This window comes from Nymphalis io, chromosome 17 (genome assembly GCF_905147045.1).
Source record: "Nymphalis io chromosome 17, ilAglIoxx1.1, whole genome shotgun sequence".
NCBI classification, from domain to species: domain Eukaryota; kingdom Metazoa; phylum Arthropoda; class Insecta; order Lepidoptera; family Nymphalidae; genus Nymphalis; species Nymphalis io.
The window spans coordinates 490538-506722 of record NC_065904.1 but is presented as its reverse complement, the minus strand read 5'-3'; the positions used below and the strand labels follow the sequence as shown (position 1 = coordinate 506722).

Here is a 16185-nt window from a genome sequence, read left to right as displayed (position 1 = left end):
TAACTACGCGCATAGGGGGATAGTATGTGCGGGAGGGGAGGAGAAAAAAAGTTAAGAAATATTACAAATACTACTTATTTACAAGTATGTATAATTAACAGTCTTAATAATTATTAACAAATACTCCTAAAATACAAAGTCACGAGACGAAATGACCTCGAAGTCAACCGTTGGCACAAATCTTGAAAGAGCAATGTCGGGAGTATCCCTTGGCCCACGTCGTGAACCGAGCCGATCGTCGCACCGACGTGACGGAGAACGAACGAGGCCCGCGTGCGAGCGCCGGCGGCTCACGAGGACTTGGAGTACCGCTTCCAGAAGCGCTTGACGTCGTCGTGCGCGGCGCGCGTGAGCACGAGCGTGCGCGCGCGCTCGCTGTGCCACGTGAGGAACCCGCAGCGCGACGCGTACTCGCGCAGCACGCCGAACTCCGCCTGCGCGCACGCGGGGCCACCAAATAAAACGGCCCGTTAGATTGCTTTTATAAAAGTATTTTTGGAAACGATCTCTTTGCGTCAGATGGTCACCAAGTCGCCGTTTCAACGGGTTACGTTGTAAAATACTATTTTATAATAAAATATTTCCACTGGCACTTCAGAGATAGCGACAAATAATTTAAAGTAATAGCTACTAAGGATAATCCTTAATTTATTTATTTATATGGATCTCCAATAGTTGGACGTAAGACACATTCAAATCACTTTTCACATTAACTTAAAACTAACCATGCAACCGATTACAGGAGAACACACCATTCACAAACACAATTACAAAATATACAAATCAAAAGTAGAATAAAAACAGAAAATAAAAATATTTAAATAAAGACCAAAAAAAAAAAACATAAACAAAGGGTAGTAATTAAGTAAATTTTTAAACAAATTAAAAGTTTATACTTAAAGAAATTTATACTAAATTTTATTTCAATAAAATAAAAATAAACATACTCCTCGACTAAATACCACTAGTTCTCTGCCAATGTCCGAAATGGTCAAAATTCGACCATTATCGTTATTGTTTAAAATTTGAGGAAAACATATATTAGGGATTTTCACGTTTCAAACCTTAATTCTCTAACCTTAATTCAATTTATTTTATTGATAACACTAAAGCTCGTTAATAACTACCAAACAAAAAAAAAAGAGAAAATGAAATGTCAACAACGCAACCGTTTGCGAGCTTAACGATATAAAAGTTGCATGTGAGTGAGTGTGAAGTGGACGGTAAATAGGAATATTAGCAATTCCTTAAAAAAATAGGCTGCGCTAATATGTATTAAAAAAAGATTGTCGATTAGAGAGATTCTATTTATGCACAGACAGACAAAATAGTTCAGATCCTTTCTGTTCGAGGGATATACTAAAGCACTCGTTAGAGCTAGGCGCACCTGCGACAGGAACTGGTTGTAGACGATGCCCTCGGTGTACGTGAACCTGTTCCGCTCGCTCTCCCACAGCTGGATCTGGTCCACGACGGTGGGCGGCAACATCGAAGAGGTCCTGATGCCGGTCGTCTCAGACTTCATCATCTGCAATAACGCAGTGATAGTAGCGCGTCACGCGTGGGCGGCGCGGGGGGGGCGGCGCGGGGGGGTGGGGGGGGCGGCGGTACCTGCGGGTGCGCGTGCTGCTCGAGGTAGCGGATGATCTGCTGCGCGGAGATGCCGCCGCGCAGCGCCGCGCGCACCGACTCGCGCGTCAGCACGCCCACCACCACGTCGGGGAACCTGCGCGGGTTATAGGAAGGTGGTCACCACCGTGCGTACACTTTGACGATGTAAGAAATAATAACCATTCCTTACACCGCCAAAGTGCCACCAATCTTGGGAACTGAAATGTTACCTCCTTTCAGTATGTATACGTGCTTGTATTAGTATTACTGTTTGGCGGTAGAATATCTGATAACTGAGTGGTATCTACCTAGGCTTACACAAAGTCCTCCCACTAAGTAAAATTGATGTTTTCCGGACCGATTTCGGCCCCGGCGCCCAATCTCAAGAGAGGTTAGCCAACTGCGCAGGAGATATTATAGTGCACAAGTGTGTGCGCAAACACAGGTGCTCTCTCTTTCTCTAACTCTCATAATCCGATGGGACGGCAATCCGGCACGACCGGAAAGAGTTCAGGCGCAGAACCAACGCTTTACGTGCTTTCCGAGGCACGGGAGTGTACACACTTCCAACTTCCAGACTCTGGGCTGCTACTGAGATTTTTCGACAAAAAACCCAATAACTTTTTATTGGCCCGACCTGGGACTAGAACCATACGAGGCAGTCAACCAAGTAAAATTATATGTTATGTGAATAATTAATATTGACATGCGTATTTTGTCCGGCTACCGTTTTGCCGGCGGCGGTCGGTACCTGTAGATGAGCTCGCAGAACAGGCCGAGCAGGGCGACCTGCAGCGAGGTCTGCGTGTAGGCGTAGACGCGGTAGTTGGTCTCGACGAGGATGTAGCCGGCGCTGGCGGCGGCCTCCAGCGGCGCGATGCCGTCCTTCACGCACGTGATGTTCAGCGCCAGCCGCGTGGGGTAGAAGCGGCCCGCCTTGCGCTGGGGTTACCGAACAAACTTATTATTTACTTAACTATGGATGGTTAACTATGGATTCTTTTTGCCATAATAAACAGTGTTTTACTGATATTATTATAACGAAATAAGATATTATTGTCTTATTGTTCTGGCAAGCATAGTTTTAGTAAAATAAATATCAACTTTTATATGTCTTAGGGAAGTCTTATCATCTCATAGATTTTTTTTTTAATCCTTATTAAATCATGCAGCTCCAATATAGATTGGTACAAAATGTTATCTCACTTAAACAAGTACATCTTCCACCAAGTGGTCACAAACGCCCATAGACATTGGCATTGTAAGAAATGTTAACTATCGCTTACATCACCAATGCGCCACCAACCTTGAGAACTAAGATGTTATGTCCCTTGTGCCTGTAATTACACTGGCTCACTCACCCTTCAAACCGGAACACAACAATGCCAAGTACTGCTGTTTTGCGGTAGAATATCTGATGAGCGGGTGGTACCTACCCAGACGAGCTTGCACAAAGCTCTACCACCAGTAAAAATATACACACATACTTTATTTTATTAAATTAATTTTTAGTTAAATCTTAATCATAATTGTTCAAAAACCATTTCAATATTCATCATTCATCATGGAAACATTTTAAAACACATAATTAAATAAACAATCCTCACCTTCCTCTGATAGACGAGACCAAACTCCCTCAAATGCTGGAGGAACACCAACATGTTGTTACTCATACCTTCTGTGCTGTAATCCTGACAAATGAAAATTATTAATATTTTAATTTATATATAATATAATGTACATATATGTATGAGGCTTCTAATAGTAAATAGTCATATATCATATCATAACTTACAGCATAATTATGCAATTACATCGGCTCATTCACCCTTGAAACCTGTATGTGATGAGTGGGGGGTACCTAACCAGATGGGCTTGCACAAAGCCCTACCACCAAGTAAAATATATATTATTGTCATATTAAGGCCCATTCAGATTAAAATCGATTTAAATAATCCGAACTTGATCAGAGGTTCGCTAATTCCAAGTTTTGTAATTAATTATATGTTTACAAAATATGATGAAAGACATGAATTAATTGATAATAGCCATTATTATTATTGCTTGTAATATTTTGTATTTTTTTTAACAATACTAATATCGCAAAATGAAATATTTTTATGTTCATATTTACGGCTATTTTTTTTAAAGCACAATAATAACTTTTACATGATAAATGTTTCATTCATCTTCTTTTTTAATGACTTAAAACATATTTGTATATGTTACAATTTTTTATTATTATAATATATTTTTTAATTTTATTATAGATTTATTTATGCATTTTTTATGAGTATAATGACTTAGGCATTGTAGAGTACCTTCCCGAGCGTGCTGAAGCTGAGCTGGTAGAGGAAGGCGAGACACTCGGCCGCGCTCAGACTGCGCTTCTCCGCGGTGTGCAGGTAGTGCTGCAGGAACAACCACACCTGCGAGCAATTATATTATATATCACATTTTCTTTCTATATATATATATATTGTTTTAATATATATTAAAAGTCGAGATGGCCTAGTGGTTAGAACGCGTGAATCTTAACCGATGATCGTGGGTTCAAACCCGGGCAAGCACCACTGAATTTTCATGTGCTTAATTTGTGTTTATAATTCATCTTGTGCTTGACGCTGCAGGAAAACATCGTGAGGAAACCTGCATGTGTCTAATTTCATTGAAATTCTGCCACATGTGTATTCTACCAACCCGCATTGGAGCAGCGTGGTGGAATAAGCTCCAAACTTTCTCCTCAAAAGGGAGAGGCCTTAGCCCAGCAGTGGGACATTCACAGGCTGTTACTGTACTGTATATATTAAAAGCCGACAAGAGAGAGCCTGCCCGAGAATATGCAAACAGGTATCCTCTCAGCCAAATGGAAATATTTTAGTGGTAGAGCGAATCATGTCGCTTTTCCTATGGTCAACACAAATTTTGTTCTAAGCATATTTAGCTAAAATAAACAGTTGCCGCTACTGGTGGAATACAAAGATTTTAATTATGCTTTTGATCCATAGTGCCATAAGCCATAGTGTTACTATAAAAAACAAAACATTTTATGGCAGATGTAACTAGTGAGCGCAAATTATTGACACTGTAAGGGTAATAACTTAAAATGGCAGTCAGTGTTGAATCATAAACCAAAATCATCTGTACCTGTTTAGCTGTGCTGAGCAGTAGAAATTGGAATCCAGCCCTTGTTATCACGGCTGTACCATCTTCTGCATCTCTGTAAATCAATATTTCAACTGTGACTTATAATGATTTGAAAACACAGTCATGCGAATATTCTATATATTTCTCTAATAATTGTTGAAGTAGTTCTCTAACATCCACAAGAGCTGGTTACCTGGTCATGAGGCCGGCGTGCAGCAGGATGCGTACGGCGTCGGCGCTGATGCCCTCGGTCTGCGCCGAGCCCACCATGTAGTGCAGCACGCACTCCCAGCGCTCCAGCGCGTACGCGTCCAGGAACGCCACGTCGCGCGCCTTGCCGTCCGGCTCCAGCGACGACGACATGCTCCATGGCCGCCCGCTGTAATAATGACAATATGACAACATATACATATTTAGCATTTTGCATATCACCTTTTTGCGCTCTACGGTATATTTAATTAGAACAGTTTAGTTTTACTCATAGATTTTTACATAATCAGAGAAAAAATTGTTTGACAATTGTAAATATGAATAATATTGTTTTAAACTGAACCTACCCTCCAAGTAGAGCAACTTTAAGATTTTTCTTGAATGACTGCGAAAGCATCCACCCAGGTAGCCCACCAGGTATCGGTGCCTCCTGCCACACTGACAGCTCTGAGAGTGCCTCGCATGCTTTACTTTGTTCTCTGGAAAGTGTTGAATGCAAGTACTTTTATACTCCGTTCAAGTAAACTATTAAAATATATCTACTATTTTTAAAATTTGGTATTTAATTCTGATTTGACATATGTTTTACATTTAAGAATATAACCATTTATTTTTAAATGTTTACAAAAAGTTGTTAGACACTATTTAGAGTACTCTTTTTTTATAATTTCTACAATGTACATTTATTGCATTTTTATGCATTTCCAGTGATGATCGTGGTGTGATACGGTTCTCCTAACTATTCCATCTATAGTGATCATTCTCAATGGCGGCTTGCCAACTGCATAGGGAATATTATAGTTTATAAGTATTACTATTTAATATATTTATAGCACTTTTTTTTGTTATGAAAATGGGAAAAGACTATTGTTTGCAATTATAAAAATAATTTTAAATAAATAATCATACTTGGCATGTGTTTGTGTAACCCATGATGCAACTACCGCCTGTGGTACGGGCTGCTCCACAAACAGCAGACGGATTACAAAGTGCCTCGCTAACTCCGGCAGCTCACTATAAAAATGAAACAAAACAAAAATTAACATATAGATACCTAATGAAATATATTACATTTAAGCAAAGAAAACTGCTATCAAAATTAACTAATTAACTATTAAAATTGTATTATCACTGAGAATTTTAAAATGTACTAGACAATATATATACTATGTAGAAAGAGTGTGTCTTTTAATTAATCTTTTCAAATATTTATACGGTATTTATAAACTTGACCTGATTCTGTTCAAAGGATTATCCTTTATACGGATATAGACAGAATTAATGATAAACGAGTTGTTTTACTAACATAACCTTTATGCTTTTTTATATATTTAAATTAACGATTTGTTTATCTTACCGGTAAACAGCTAAGCATATAGTTGGGTAATTGTATAATGTCTCTAAAAACTGTGGTGAGCGACTTTTTAAATACTCATGAAGATCCTTGCACTGTAATGTCGGCGATGGGTTAATATTTGAAGAAGACTTTGATTTAGATGACTCTGACATAGCTATCAAGCGCTTTGAACTAAAAGTGAGAAAGGTAACATATATTTGCACAATTTTATTTTTATAGTATATAAATACATCAACTTTAAGTCAACTTCTATAAACATAACAATTTCACAAAGCTTGACAAGTTGACAACATACTGGGTGTCTGAATTGAAGTGCTGAAGAAAATGTGACAGTGACAAATAACATTTAACTTTTTTTTGTTGATTTTTCTTTAAGCAAAGATCAAATAAAATCAGCTTTCATTATAAAGTTTACGAGACTAGCTGATTTGATATTAAAATAAAATAATTTATATTTATTTATAGACAAAAGGGCATTTTTTTAACTACTAAAACTTACCCTTATACCAGAACACTAAAATAAAATATTGTTCCTCCACAAAAGAATGATATTAGCGCGCATGGTTTTCGCTCGCGAAAGCTTGCCAAATTTTTTTTAACATGAAAAAATAATTATTTAAATTAAAATATGTTATCAATTATATATTTTATTATTTAGCAGTTTAAATATATTGTTGACTAATTTACTAAATCATCAAAGGAATTGCAGTCATTTATTTCGTATTTTATAAATAAATATTTTAATAAAATTTCCACAAGAACAGCTTAAACAAAGAAAATTAATAAGAATAATGTTTTATTCAACTACATCAATTTACGAACTCATATAAATATTTTGTTTGTTTTAAATGTTTTTTATTTTGATCATAAACATAAGATACAGGACGTTTCTTGAACAGAGTGACAAACATGTCTGCCGTTTCGTTTACTACAGCCAATTGATTCATAGGATGAATAAGTATATAAAAAATAGAGATTGGTCTTAATTGTATTTCTAACTTTCATAAGATAGCTTCTGTTACGAGGCTATGAGTGTGTTAGTTTTTTTTAATAGGCACTATGCTTAACTTGTTTAGGTACCAAATCTTTGGTTTTTTATTTATAATCTTATCAATAGAATGTCAAGGGACCATGAATTATGTATTTCATTTTTTTAATCTAACAATATGTAATGTGACGTAAAATTTCATTACTAATAGTATATAAAATAAATTATATAGTTTCAGTTTACTAGAAACGACTAAATACGTTTTAAGGGAAGAAATATTAACTTTTATTATTTAAAAAAGGTATTATGATATTTACCATGTAAAAAGTTTATCCCTTGAAGGCCGGTTTAGAATTTAACTATTAACATAGCTACGTGATATAACAAAGAATTTATTATGTATAAAAAAACTTGCGGTATATACTATCCGTGTCATTATTAAAACATTAAATTAAAATGATAGTTTTAATAAATTATCTAGTAAAGTAAAACTAAAAATTTCATGAGAATGACTTTTTCAAAAATTGTTTTGATTACAAAAAATAAATTTAAAGTTGAAGTTTTGGTCTCCAAAGCAGTAAGGTTCAAGTTTGTAGTAACAAGAAATTAACTAACATATTGCCTGTATAAGACTACACCAATGGGATTTTATAATCTCTTTTGTCCCATACAAAAGAAAAAAGTGTACTCACACATGTTTATTCTTATCGCACACAGCTATAGTTACTATACAGACAGGCACACACTAGCGCTCGGCGGCGAGTTCACCGCATTCATTCTCGTCGGCAGATGGCGGATGCAGTAGACGCCTTCCGTCAGTCGCGCATAGACAACTCGTCGAGTACAGTGCTATATTCCGTTTCGCTCAGCACCATTTTGTGTATAACATTTCGAACGGGACATTGTGTGTATGTGCTCCGTGAATAATTGTAAACCACGAACAAAGTGTACAACGTAGTTTAGTGTTTCACTTTCGACATGCCCGCGGAGGGATCGATGCGATATCTCGGGCGCTCGTAGAAACCGCGCCTCCGTCATGAGCGAGTGATCGTCGACGTAAAAAAAGTTGACACAGGAAACATGTCTGGGCGGACCGCCGACGCGGATGCGAGCGAAGGGTTCGAGTTCGAAATTCGAAAGCGGTCATGTCATCGCCTCTCGGATTTCGTATAAGTCACCGTCCAATGTCAAAATCGTGCACTCACCGCGAGCGGCGAGCGTCCGGAGCCAGCGGACAATGCAGTCGTTGGTAGTGTGGTGGGCGGTGGTATCGGCGGCCTGGGCGCTGGCGGGCGCCTGCTCCAGCTCCATCTCCAAGCGGCCGGCGAGGCCGGCGCGCCCGCAGCGCCCGCCGCCGCAGCCGCAGCCGCAGCCGCGCCTGAATGTCACCTTCCCCATCTTTAAGTGCGAGCCTGATTACTCGGAATACTACTGTCTCAACGGCGGAAAGTGCTTCACCGTCGTCATTTCGGACAGCCCCATCTACAACTGCGAGTGTCAGAGTGGATACGTGGGCCCGCGGTGCGAGTTCAAGGACCTGGACGACTCGTACATGCTGACGAGCCGGCAGCTCATGATGGAGACAGCGTCGATAGCGGGCGGCGCGACGGTGGCGGTGTTCCTCGCGATTCTAGTCTGCTTCGGCGCATGGGTGCGCCTGCACCGGCGAGGCAAGGCGCCGCTGTCGCCGGAGCGCGGGCTGGTGCAGCTGGTGGCGGTGGCGGCGCCGCGGGGCCGCGTGCAGCTGTGTGCGGCGCCCGCGCCCGCGCCTCCTCCGCGCTAGTGCCGTGTTTGTTCCTCGGACTCTGCCAGAGCGACCTGTTCATACTGTATCTTGTGTACATATAGTTAGATTATGTGTTAAGTTATGTGGAGAGACCGGGAGATATAAAATTTATGTGATAATTATTTTACGAAGCTCATAATTTATTTTGAAGTAATTTCTTTTGTACATATACATACCGGATCCGAGCCATTCTGAAGTGTTGCATTTGTCAAATTTCAGTCCTTCCCTCGGTGTTTGTGAAATGTAATCTGTATTATTTTGTTCATATTCAGTGTATTGGACTTGTGAGATTAGCGACGACCATGTACCTAATGCTACTCGCTTCAAGTAGAGCTGTTCTGTTGTGTATTGTTGGCACTATATCGCAGGATGCAGGAGATTTGTCTCTATGATGTAAATAACTTATCTCAGTATCTGTTTGCTGTATTTAAATTCTTATTGGATTGTTAATTGAAAAACTGATAAATGTAGTTTGGCTTATTTGCATCAAAGAGACAAATGTTTCCTGCTGATGTCTCTGGTCCCACTGCATGTTATTGTTTTGTAATGTACCAAATGTTTAGTAAAAGGGCTCGATGTAGGCCCTGGTTATGATGCCGTGCATCGCAATCGGTCGATCCGTTGCAATGCAAACATTGTAATATGAGGACTATTTGTATGTTGAGGGTCCGGAGCATGTGCAGGCCTCATGGTTGGCCCAGCCGCAGGGCGTACTGTCTAGATAGTTGTGAATCAATGTTAATTGTATTTATAGTTCTATAAAGATAGAATGTGATGAATTTGGATGCTTTTGAGGCAGTAGCGAGTAGTGCAGTTCCTATCACCGTAGCCCCGGGCGCGCAGCCCGCACATTCCATCGCGCGGATGAGTATTTTACTGGTGTCAGTATTATTTTGTAATACGAGTGTTAAGCCGGCAGCTTTACTTTATTTTTTAATTTATACCTGATATCCCACTGGGATAGCGCTGTATTATATTCGTTTAAAGGCTGAGATGTGCCCTTAATGAGAAGGCTTCTTGTAAATATAGCCCGTGTAGGTATTTATTAGATATTTATGAACATTTATTTATTGACTGCTTTATTTAGTTAAAAGTCGATGATCGGCCGCATCCATTTCGCCTAATAATTATTAACGGTTGCAATTAAACCTTGCTAAGCACGGCCTCGCCTATCGTATCGTATCCCTATTGTAATTGTAATCTCACTCTGAATCTCGTTTTGTATTATTGTAAAAATCGTAAAACATTGGATGGTGTATAAGATCACTCTTGCAGTGTCGGCTGCCCGCTCCATTTCTAGTTCTTACACAAAGTTCATCGTTAACCTCTCACTATCTAGTAAACAATGTTTTACGGTCTTTCCCTCAATCGTCATGTTCTTAAAGCTGTGTTAATATTGTTAATCGCTCTAGGCGGCTCATACTGTAGGGGTGACACAAAAAAATAGCAAATTGTTTATGGACTGCGTCCTCTCATATGTATTTGGGGACTGATAACTTGGTTTTGTTTTACTCTAGACCGTTCTCTACCATTCCTATGGCTATTTCATGTGTTTGACGTATAATGTGATGTCGCCAGCTTCTCAGTTCCCAAAGCGAGAAAACTTCCATCGAATGAGTGTTGTGAGAGTCCTGTTGTATCGATTCATATGAGATCGTTTATATGAACATTCCAAAGTATATGTAAAATATTACCTACATCGCTAATAATTTTGAAATATCTGTTAAGATGCTACATTGTTAATTATACAGTTTTCTATTGATCATTTGTTAAAAGAAAATTATACGAAACTAAATCCTTAAAAATGTTTTTCATTCGTCTCGCCCGCCTTAAATTCACCACCTACGCTATCGCCACGTATTACTCCATGAATGGACAAAGATGCATTGAATTCTACAATTTATCGAATCTTCTCGGACGGAATATTCGGTTATTGTCAGGTGAAATTGTACGTTCTCAAAGAACGGATCGCTTGTGTTCCTCCGAGCTCCGTATACAATATTCGATAATTATTTTAATCTTGACCTCGTTTCGTATAAACACCGACAGATCCCTAACTTTTTGCTAATTGAACTACATCGACTAAACAAGTTTCTATCGATAAAGTAAAGTAAGTTGTGCAAATATTTTAATGAGAGATTGGGCAAACCGAGTACGTCAGTCGCATACGTAAAGACAGTTGCCAATAGGCCACCCACACTACACAATACATGTCGCTTTTGGTAAACTTGTGGAATACACCTTTTATTTAAATCGAATTAAGATGAGTTTGTTCATAAACTATATACATATACTAATAATTATATCAACAAACCCGCATCGATGTAAGTTATAGTAACTTTGCTTTTTACCATTAAAAAGAAAACGTTATTTAGTGATATTTATATAAAATATTGCAATAGAACTTGCAAATAATAATATACAAATTTATGAATGAAATCGAATGAAGGACTAATCGTTTTTACGAAGAATTATACAATCGGGATTAAAATTTAACGGTGCGTTAGTACGGCGCTGTATAAAGGACTTGGAAAAAAGGCACACTGGCAGCCCATTGAGGCTCTGGGAGCATATTTTTATGAATAGATAACCGAGAGCGTGAGGCAGACCGGTCCGCCACCGGCGTCGCATGCATAGAGTTCATTGAATGAGTGGCCGTTCGTTTGTTGACATTCCCCGAAAACCTGCCCCGCCCGGAATAGCTGCGTATCACAAGTTCCCGATGGATGGACAACGACCGAAATAGACGCCGCTCCGAAGTAGATTAAAGCCGTTTTCGGAGTTCAATACTTACGAAGGAACTTACCCATTTTGTCGGAATTAGGCAGGATGTCGACGCGTCATGAATAGGGATTAAAGAAATATGTTTACGGCTTCGTTGGGTCATTTAAAAAATAGCTGTTATTTCAAAAATCCGTTTTATTGGTTTAACCAATTTCAATGTTCGTAAGAACTGTTAGTGAGCTGTTCTGCTTGGTTTGTTAGCGGTTATGCGAAATATTTGTCGGCTGCGTGCTGTTACACAATATGCAGTAATTTAACTACATTCCTGTTATCTTTGCCACAATCAACGTAATCGCGCAGCGAATAAAAAAACATTAGCAATATACTATTTATTAGATCATTATTTGTGTGGGATAACGGTTATTATTTCAGTCTAATATTATAATACGGGTGAGATACGCAATAAGAAAAGCTTAATGCTTTATATTTAGTCTTCCTTAGCGTAAGTATTAGTTTTCTTAATCAATAGGTACAAGGTTCTTTATTAAATCTTATTATATCTGTCTATTAATAAAATAAATAAATAAAATAAAATAATTAAATCTATTTTGTTCTTTAAAAATTGTGTATTCGCTGATATAAAAGTCACAGTAATTCAATAGGTTGATATAAAATAATAAATCGTTCAATTCAAGAAGTCAACGTAAGATATAAAATACTAAGTTATTTGATTACGGCCACGAGCAAAACTGTGAATGAACACATCAATTCAAGGCAAAACGAGACAATTGTAGGAGACATCCAGCTTCTCATCACCAACGTAGCTTGACCTCCCGTACCTCCCTCCGAAATAAACAAACAGGGTAAAGATGCGGATGATGCTGGAGAGTTAGAGGTCTAAAAGCTGGCTGCGATTTTAGACGGAGCGTCGCTCTGCCCACACTTGCTTCCTTTATGGGCATCGGCCAGTGGTCATTGCGTCCAATTAACATGCCTACGTGCCCGTCCCACTTTGTCATTATGCTCTGCGAAAATCTTCCTACTACGCTATCAGGGTTTTAGACGTGAACGCTATTGTGCACCGTGTTACGTTAGGTCAACGGTGATTGTCGTTTGGTGAAATCGGAGCGGAGAATCCATTATGTCGGCCTCTGTTACGAAGCACTGCCTCCGGTTTGCGGATGTTTTATTGAATTATGCCACTTGGTTAATTTTCGACATGATTTCATCATTAGGACAAACGACGCCGACAGTGATGGGGAAATAGATCATTTGTTTATTTTCAATGATAATGTATACAGATTGAATTTTATCGCATTAGAAAAATAAATATTTATCTGTTATTCTATATCTATCTCTTAAAAATATTCAACATGGTTAAATGAATTGGGTCATTATTACTACAGGTAATTCAAACATGTTGCAACATATTGCGATTAGTGGAAAATATAAGGATAACGCAAGATAACATTTTATTGAAGTAACAATAGCGAGTGCGCGAACCAGTCAAGTCAGTTTTTCGTCTGAGCACCTGTGACGAGCTGTCACACACCTCGTCAGGCTGTTTGGAAGCCCATCGTCCGCACGAGTGCCTCTTCCTGTGACAGATGGCAGCACGTGCGCGGGCTGCGTGCGCGCATAAAAAAGATAGCAATATAGATCACCTAAATAAGTGTAGTGCACTTATGCGTCACATTGTTTGTGTTTTTATAAATTGGCGATATTAATATCGTTTTTTTTTTAGTTTTGAGTTTTTGCTACATTTAATTTATAAAGCAGCTTTTAATTATTATGATTTTATAAATTGTTTTGGCAACAGATAATGTTCGTGTAAGTTGCATGTAGTGTTTTTTTCTGAAATATGTATGTTTATATGGCTTATTAATTAATCTTTTATCAAAGTTACCTACTTATTATCTTTTTGCTTAATTTAGTGCATGTACCAGTTTTTCGGCTCTTAAACGAGTCAGGATCGAGGGTGGGCTGAAAAAATCGAAACGCACGTGTCACCTGTCTTTTATCTCATCATTGTTTAATGAAGTACCCTTCATCGGGCGTGCGGTGTTATCGAAAAATATGAATTAGCTGATAAGTTTAGGTGAGTATATCTTTTGCCGATATTGTACTTACAAGTTAATTATGTCACGCGCCTTAAGTTGATTTACCATGTACGTTGAAGCTTAAAGATAAAAATTAAATAATATGCTTAAATATTTAGTACTAAATTACTTCATTAGATATTCTAACGCTAAACAACAATGTTTTGCGTTGTTACAATTTGTCGGAACTTTTGTTCGAGGAAGATCCCACTTTTATTGGTAAGCTATTTTTATATTTCAATCGTTTTTTTTTCTTTAAAAATAATAGTACTTGCAGTGTCAATAAATATTTTTCTTTTCACTCCATTTATTTTAGGTATTGAAACGTTTAAGACTAATGTCAACCACAAGCATTACAACTATATAATACTAATACGAGTAATCTATTATATCTATCAATGTATATATATAATAGATCTATAATAGGCAAAGACAAAACAGTTCAGTACCTTTTTCTCAGTTTGTCAACCAATTTTTTTTGTTTGAAGTTTGTGTTATTAAAAAAAATTGAAAAAATATATTCAAAACATTCTAACTCATATAAGTATAGAATATTTTCTACTCTTCTTGAATAATGATTATGGTCGAAATTCAACTACTGGGCAAACTATAGTTAGAATATATTTTGTATCTATAATATCCTATTTATAATTGTTAATAATGACAAGAAATTATGACTAAATAAGAACATTCAAAAAGCACGCCAATCTTCATGACGCTGGCGCTCTTTCTGTGTTATATTTTTATTTATTCATCAATTAAATATATTTGTCTCATAGTGACGTACCCGTCACATCAACACAAGTTGGTTTTACGACCGCGTAACTACTCAACCCACGTATAATATGTAATGAATGACCGAGTTATCGTTTGATGAAGAAACATAATTGGCGATAAAATATGTTATAGCGGAACTGTTGCTAATGGATCGTGGATTTAACTCGGACGGATATTTGAAGGATGCGATGACGTCATACGTGGTTGAGATTCTAGAGTGTATTTGTTTTTATTGTTTGTTATAGGTTTTGGGCAGAATAGAACCATCGCATTTCAAACCGTAGGTAACGTAAGAGCTGCTCTACTAGTTTTGGCCCGCGGCTTTATCCGCCCCTTAGTTAGGTATAAAAAGCCTATGCCCTTCTTCAGGGCTTAAGCTTGCTTCACACCAAATTTCATCAAAACGGTTCTGTAGTTTAGCCGTGACTTACTTCACTTTTACAATATTAGTGTTGATTAAAAAGACTAACTACAGAGTTTTTCATCGGTTCTTCTCAGTAGATTTTACGAGCACATTCCGAACTGGAAACTTTACTTACATTAAATTTAAACTTGAAAGACGATGTTATAACCGTAATTCTGTGTATGTTTTTACTTATGTTTGGTAACATTTAATATAACTTAAACATCAGAATGAACAGTTTAAATACGACTCATTATGGTATAATTTATTACTAGTGTCAGTATGATAATTATATAAGTTAAGTTGTTAAGTAGCACTTTCTTACGGAAAGAGGTAATTAATCATAAATCATTTGTTAATACGTAGAGATGCAATAGGCTAGTATTATTTAAATTCTCACTGATAATGTACAATGAAATTACCGCGCATGCGTGGAGAAACTCACTCGATACGTTTATGTCCAATTACGGCTCTATATTGTCACATTGCTAACAGATTAGACATTACCTAGCCGAGCCTAGGTCACGTGACTCATTGCTGTGGTACAACATGTACCTAGGTATAATGTAACTTTGTTTTCTTTTTAAATCAAAGATATTTCGTATTTAACTCTCAATGTTAAAATGCAGTCGTCCAGTATATGGAAATCTGAAAGTGTGTTTATTTGTTTGTTTGTTACGCTTTCATGTCTTAAGTATTCAACCGATCATCATGAAATTTTGCTCACTTTGTCAGGGATACTGAAAAGGAAATAGAATACCTAACACAGCAAACGTAATTACATTTGCAAAGTAATAAATTTAAATCTTATATTATATATAAATTAATAGATCAGCCACATTATTCTACACAAGATTATATAGATGATAAAACGGCTTGGAAGTATTGTAATGCACCTTGCATTATAATACTTGCAATATAAAATTAACATGCTTAGGAAATTCAATTGTTGGATCATTTAAACTACTGAATTTCTTGACGGTTCCATCGAAGTGTTTACATTATAAAGTAATAATTTAAATCGTTATAATCCTTGCATATAACTATATTAACTCAATTCATTGCGCTAACAGCGTTGCAAGA

General features: G+C 37.6%; 2 protein-coding genes across 2 annotated transcripts; one reads left to right on the top strand and one right to left on the bottom strand.

The window, feature by feature from the left end:
* Positions 1-61: 61 nt before the first annotated feature.
* LOC126774985 (general transcription factor IIH subunit 4) lies at positions 62-6625 on the bottom strand. Its single transcript, XM_050496682.1, has 11 exons — positions 6326-6625; positions 5878-5982; positions 5316-5447; positions 4952-5137; positions 4759-4831; positions 3933-4040; positions 3219-3302; positions 2363-2553; positions 1612-1726; positions 1388-1528; positions 62-434 (listed from the first exon to the last, which is right to left on the bottom strand). The coding sequence occupies exons 1-11, from the start codon at positions 6475-6477 to the stop codon at positions 291-293; spliced, it is 1431 nt and encodes a 476-aa protein (XP_050352639.1). The 5' UTR covers positions 6478-6625; the 3' UTR covers positions 62-290.
* Positions 6626-8080: 1455 nt separating this feature from the next.
* Positions 8081-10898, top strand: LOC126775025 (pro-epidermal growth factor-like). Its single transcript, XM_050496742.1, has one exon. The coding sequence runs from the start codon at positions 8419-8421 to the stop codon at positions 9094-9096; it is 678 nt and encodes a 225-aa protein (XP_050352699.1). The 5' UTR covers positions 8081-8418; the 3' UTR covers positions 9097-10898.
* The last annotated feature ends 5287 nt before the right edge of the window (positions 10899-16185 follow it).

Excerpts from the sequence above, each read along its gene's own strand:
- LOC126775025 (XM_050496742.1), top strand. The coding sequence starts at position 8,419 with ATGCGAGCGAAGGGTTCGAGTTCGAAATTCGAAAGCGGTCATGTCATC.
- LOC126774985 (XM_050496682.1), bottom strand. The coding sequence starts at position 6,477 with ATGTCAGAGTCATCTAAATCAAAGTCTTCTTCAAATATTAACCCATCG. Across the intron at positions 5,448-5,877 it reads GTTACACAAACACATGCCAA|AGAACAAAGTAAAGCATGCG; the intron begins GTATGATTATTT and ends AACACTTTCCAG. Across the intron at positions 2,554-3,218 it reads GTCTCGTCTATCAGAGGAAG|CGCAAGGCGGGCCGCTTCTA; the intron begins GTGAGGATTGTT and ends CGGTAACCCCAG.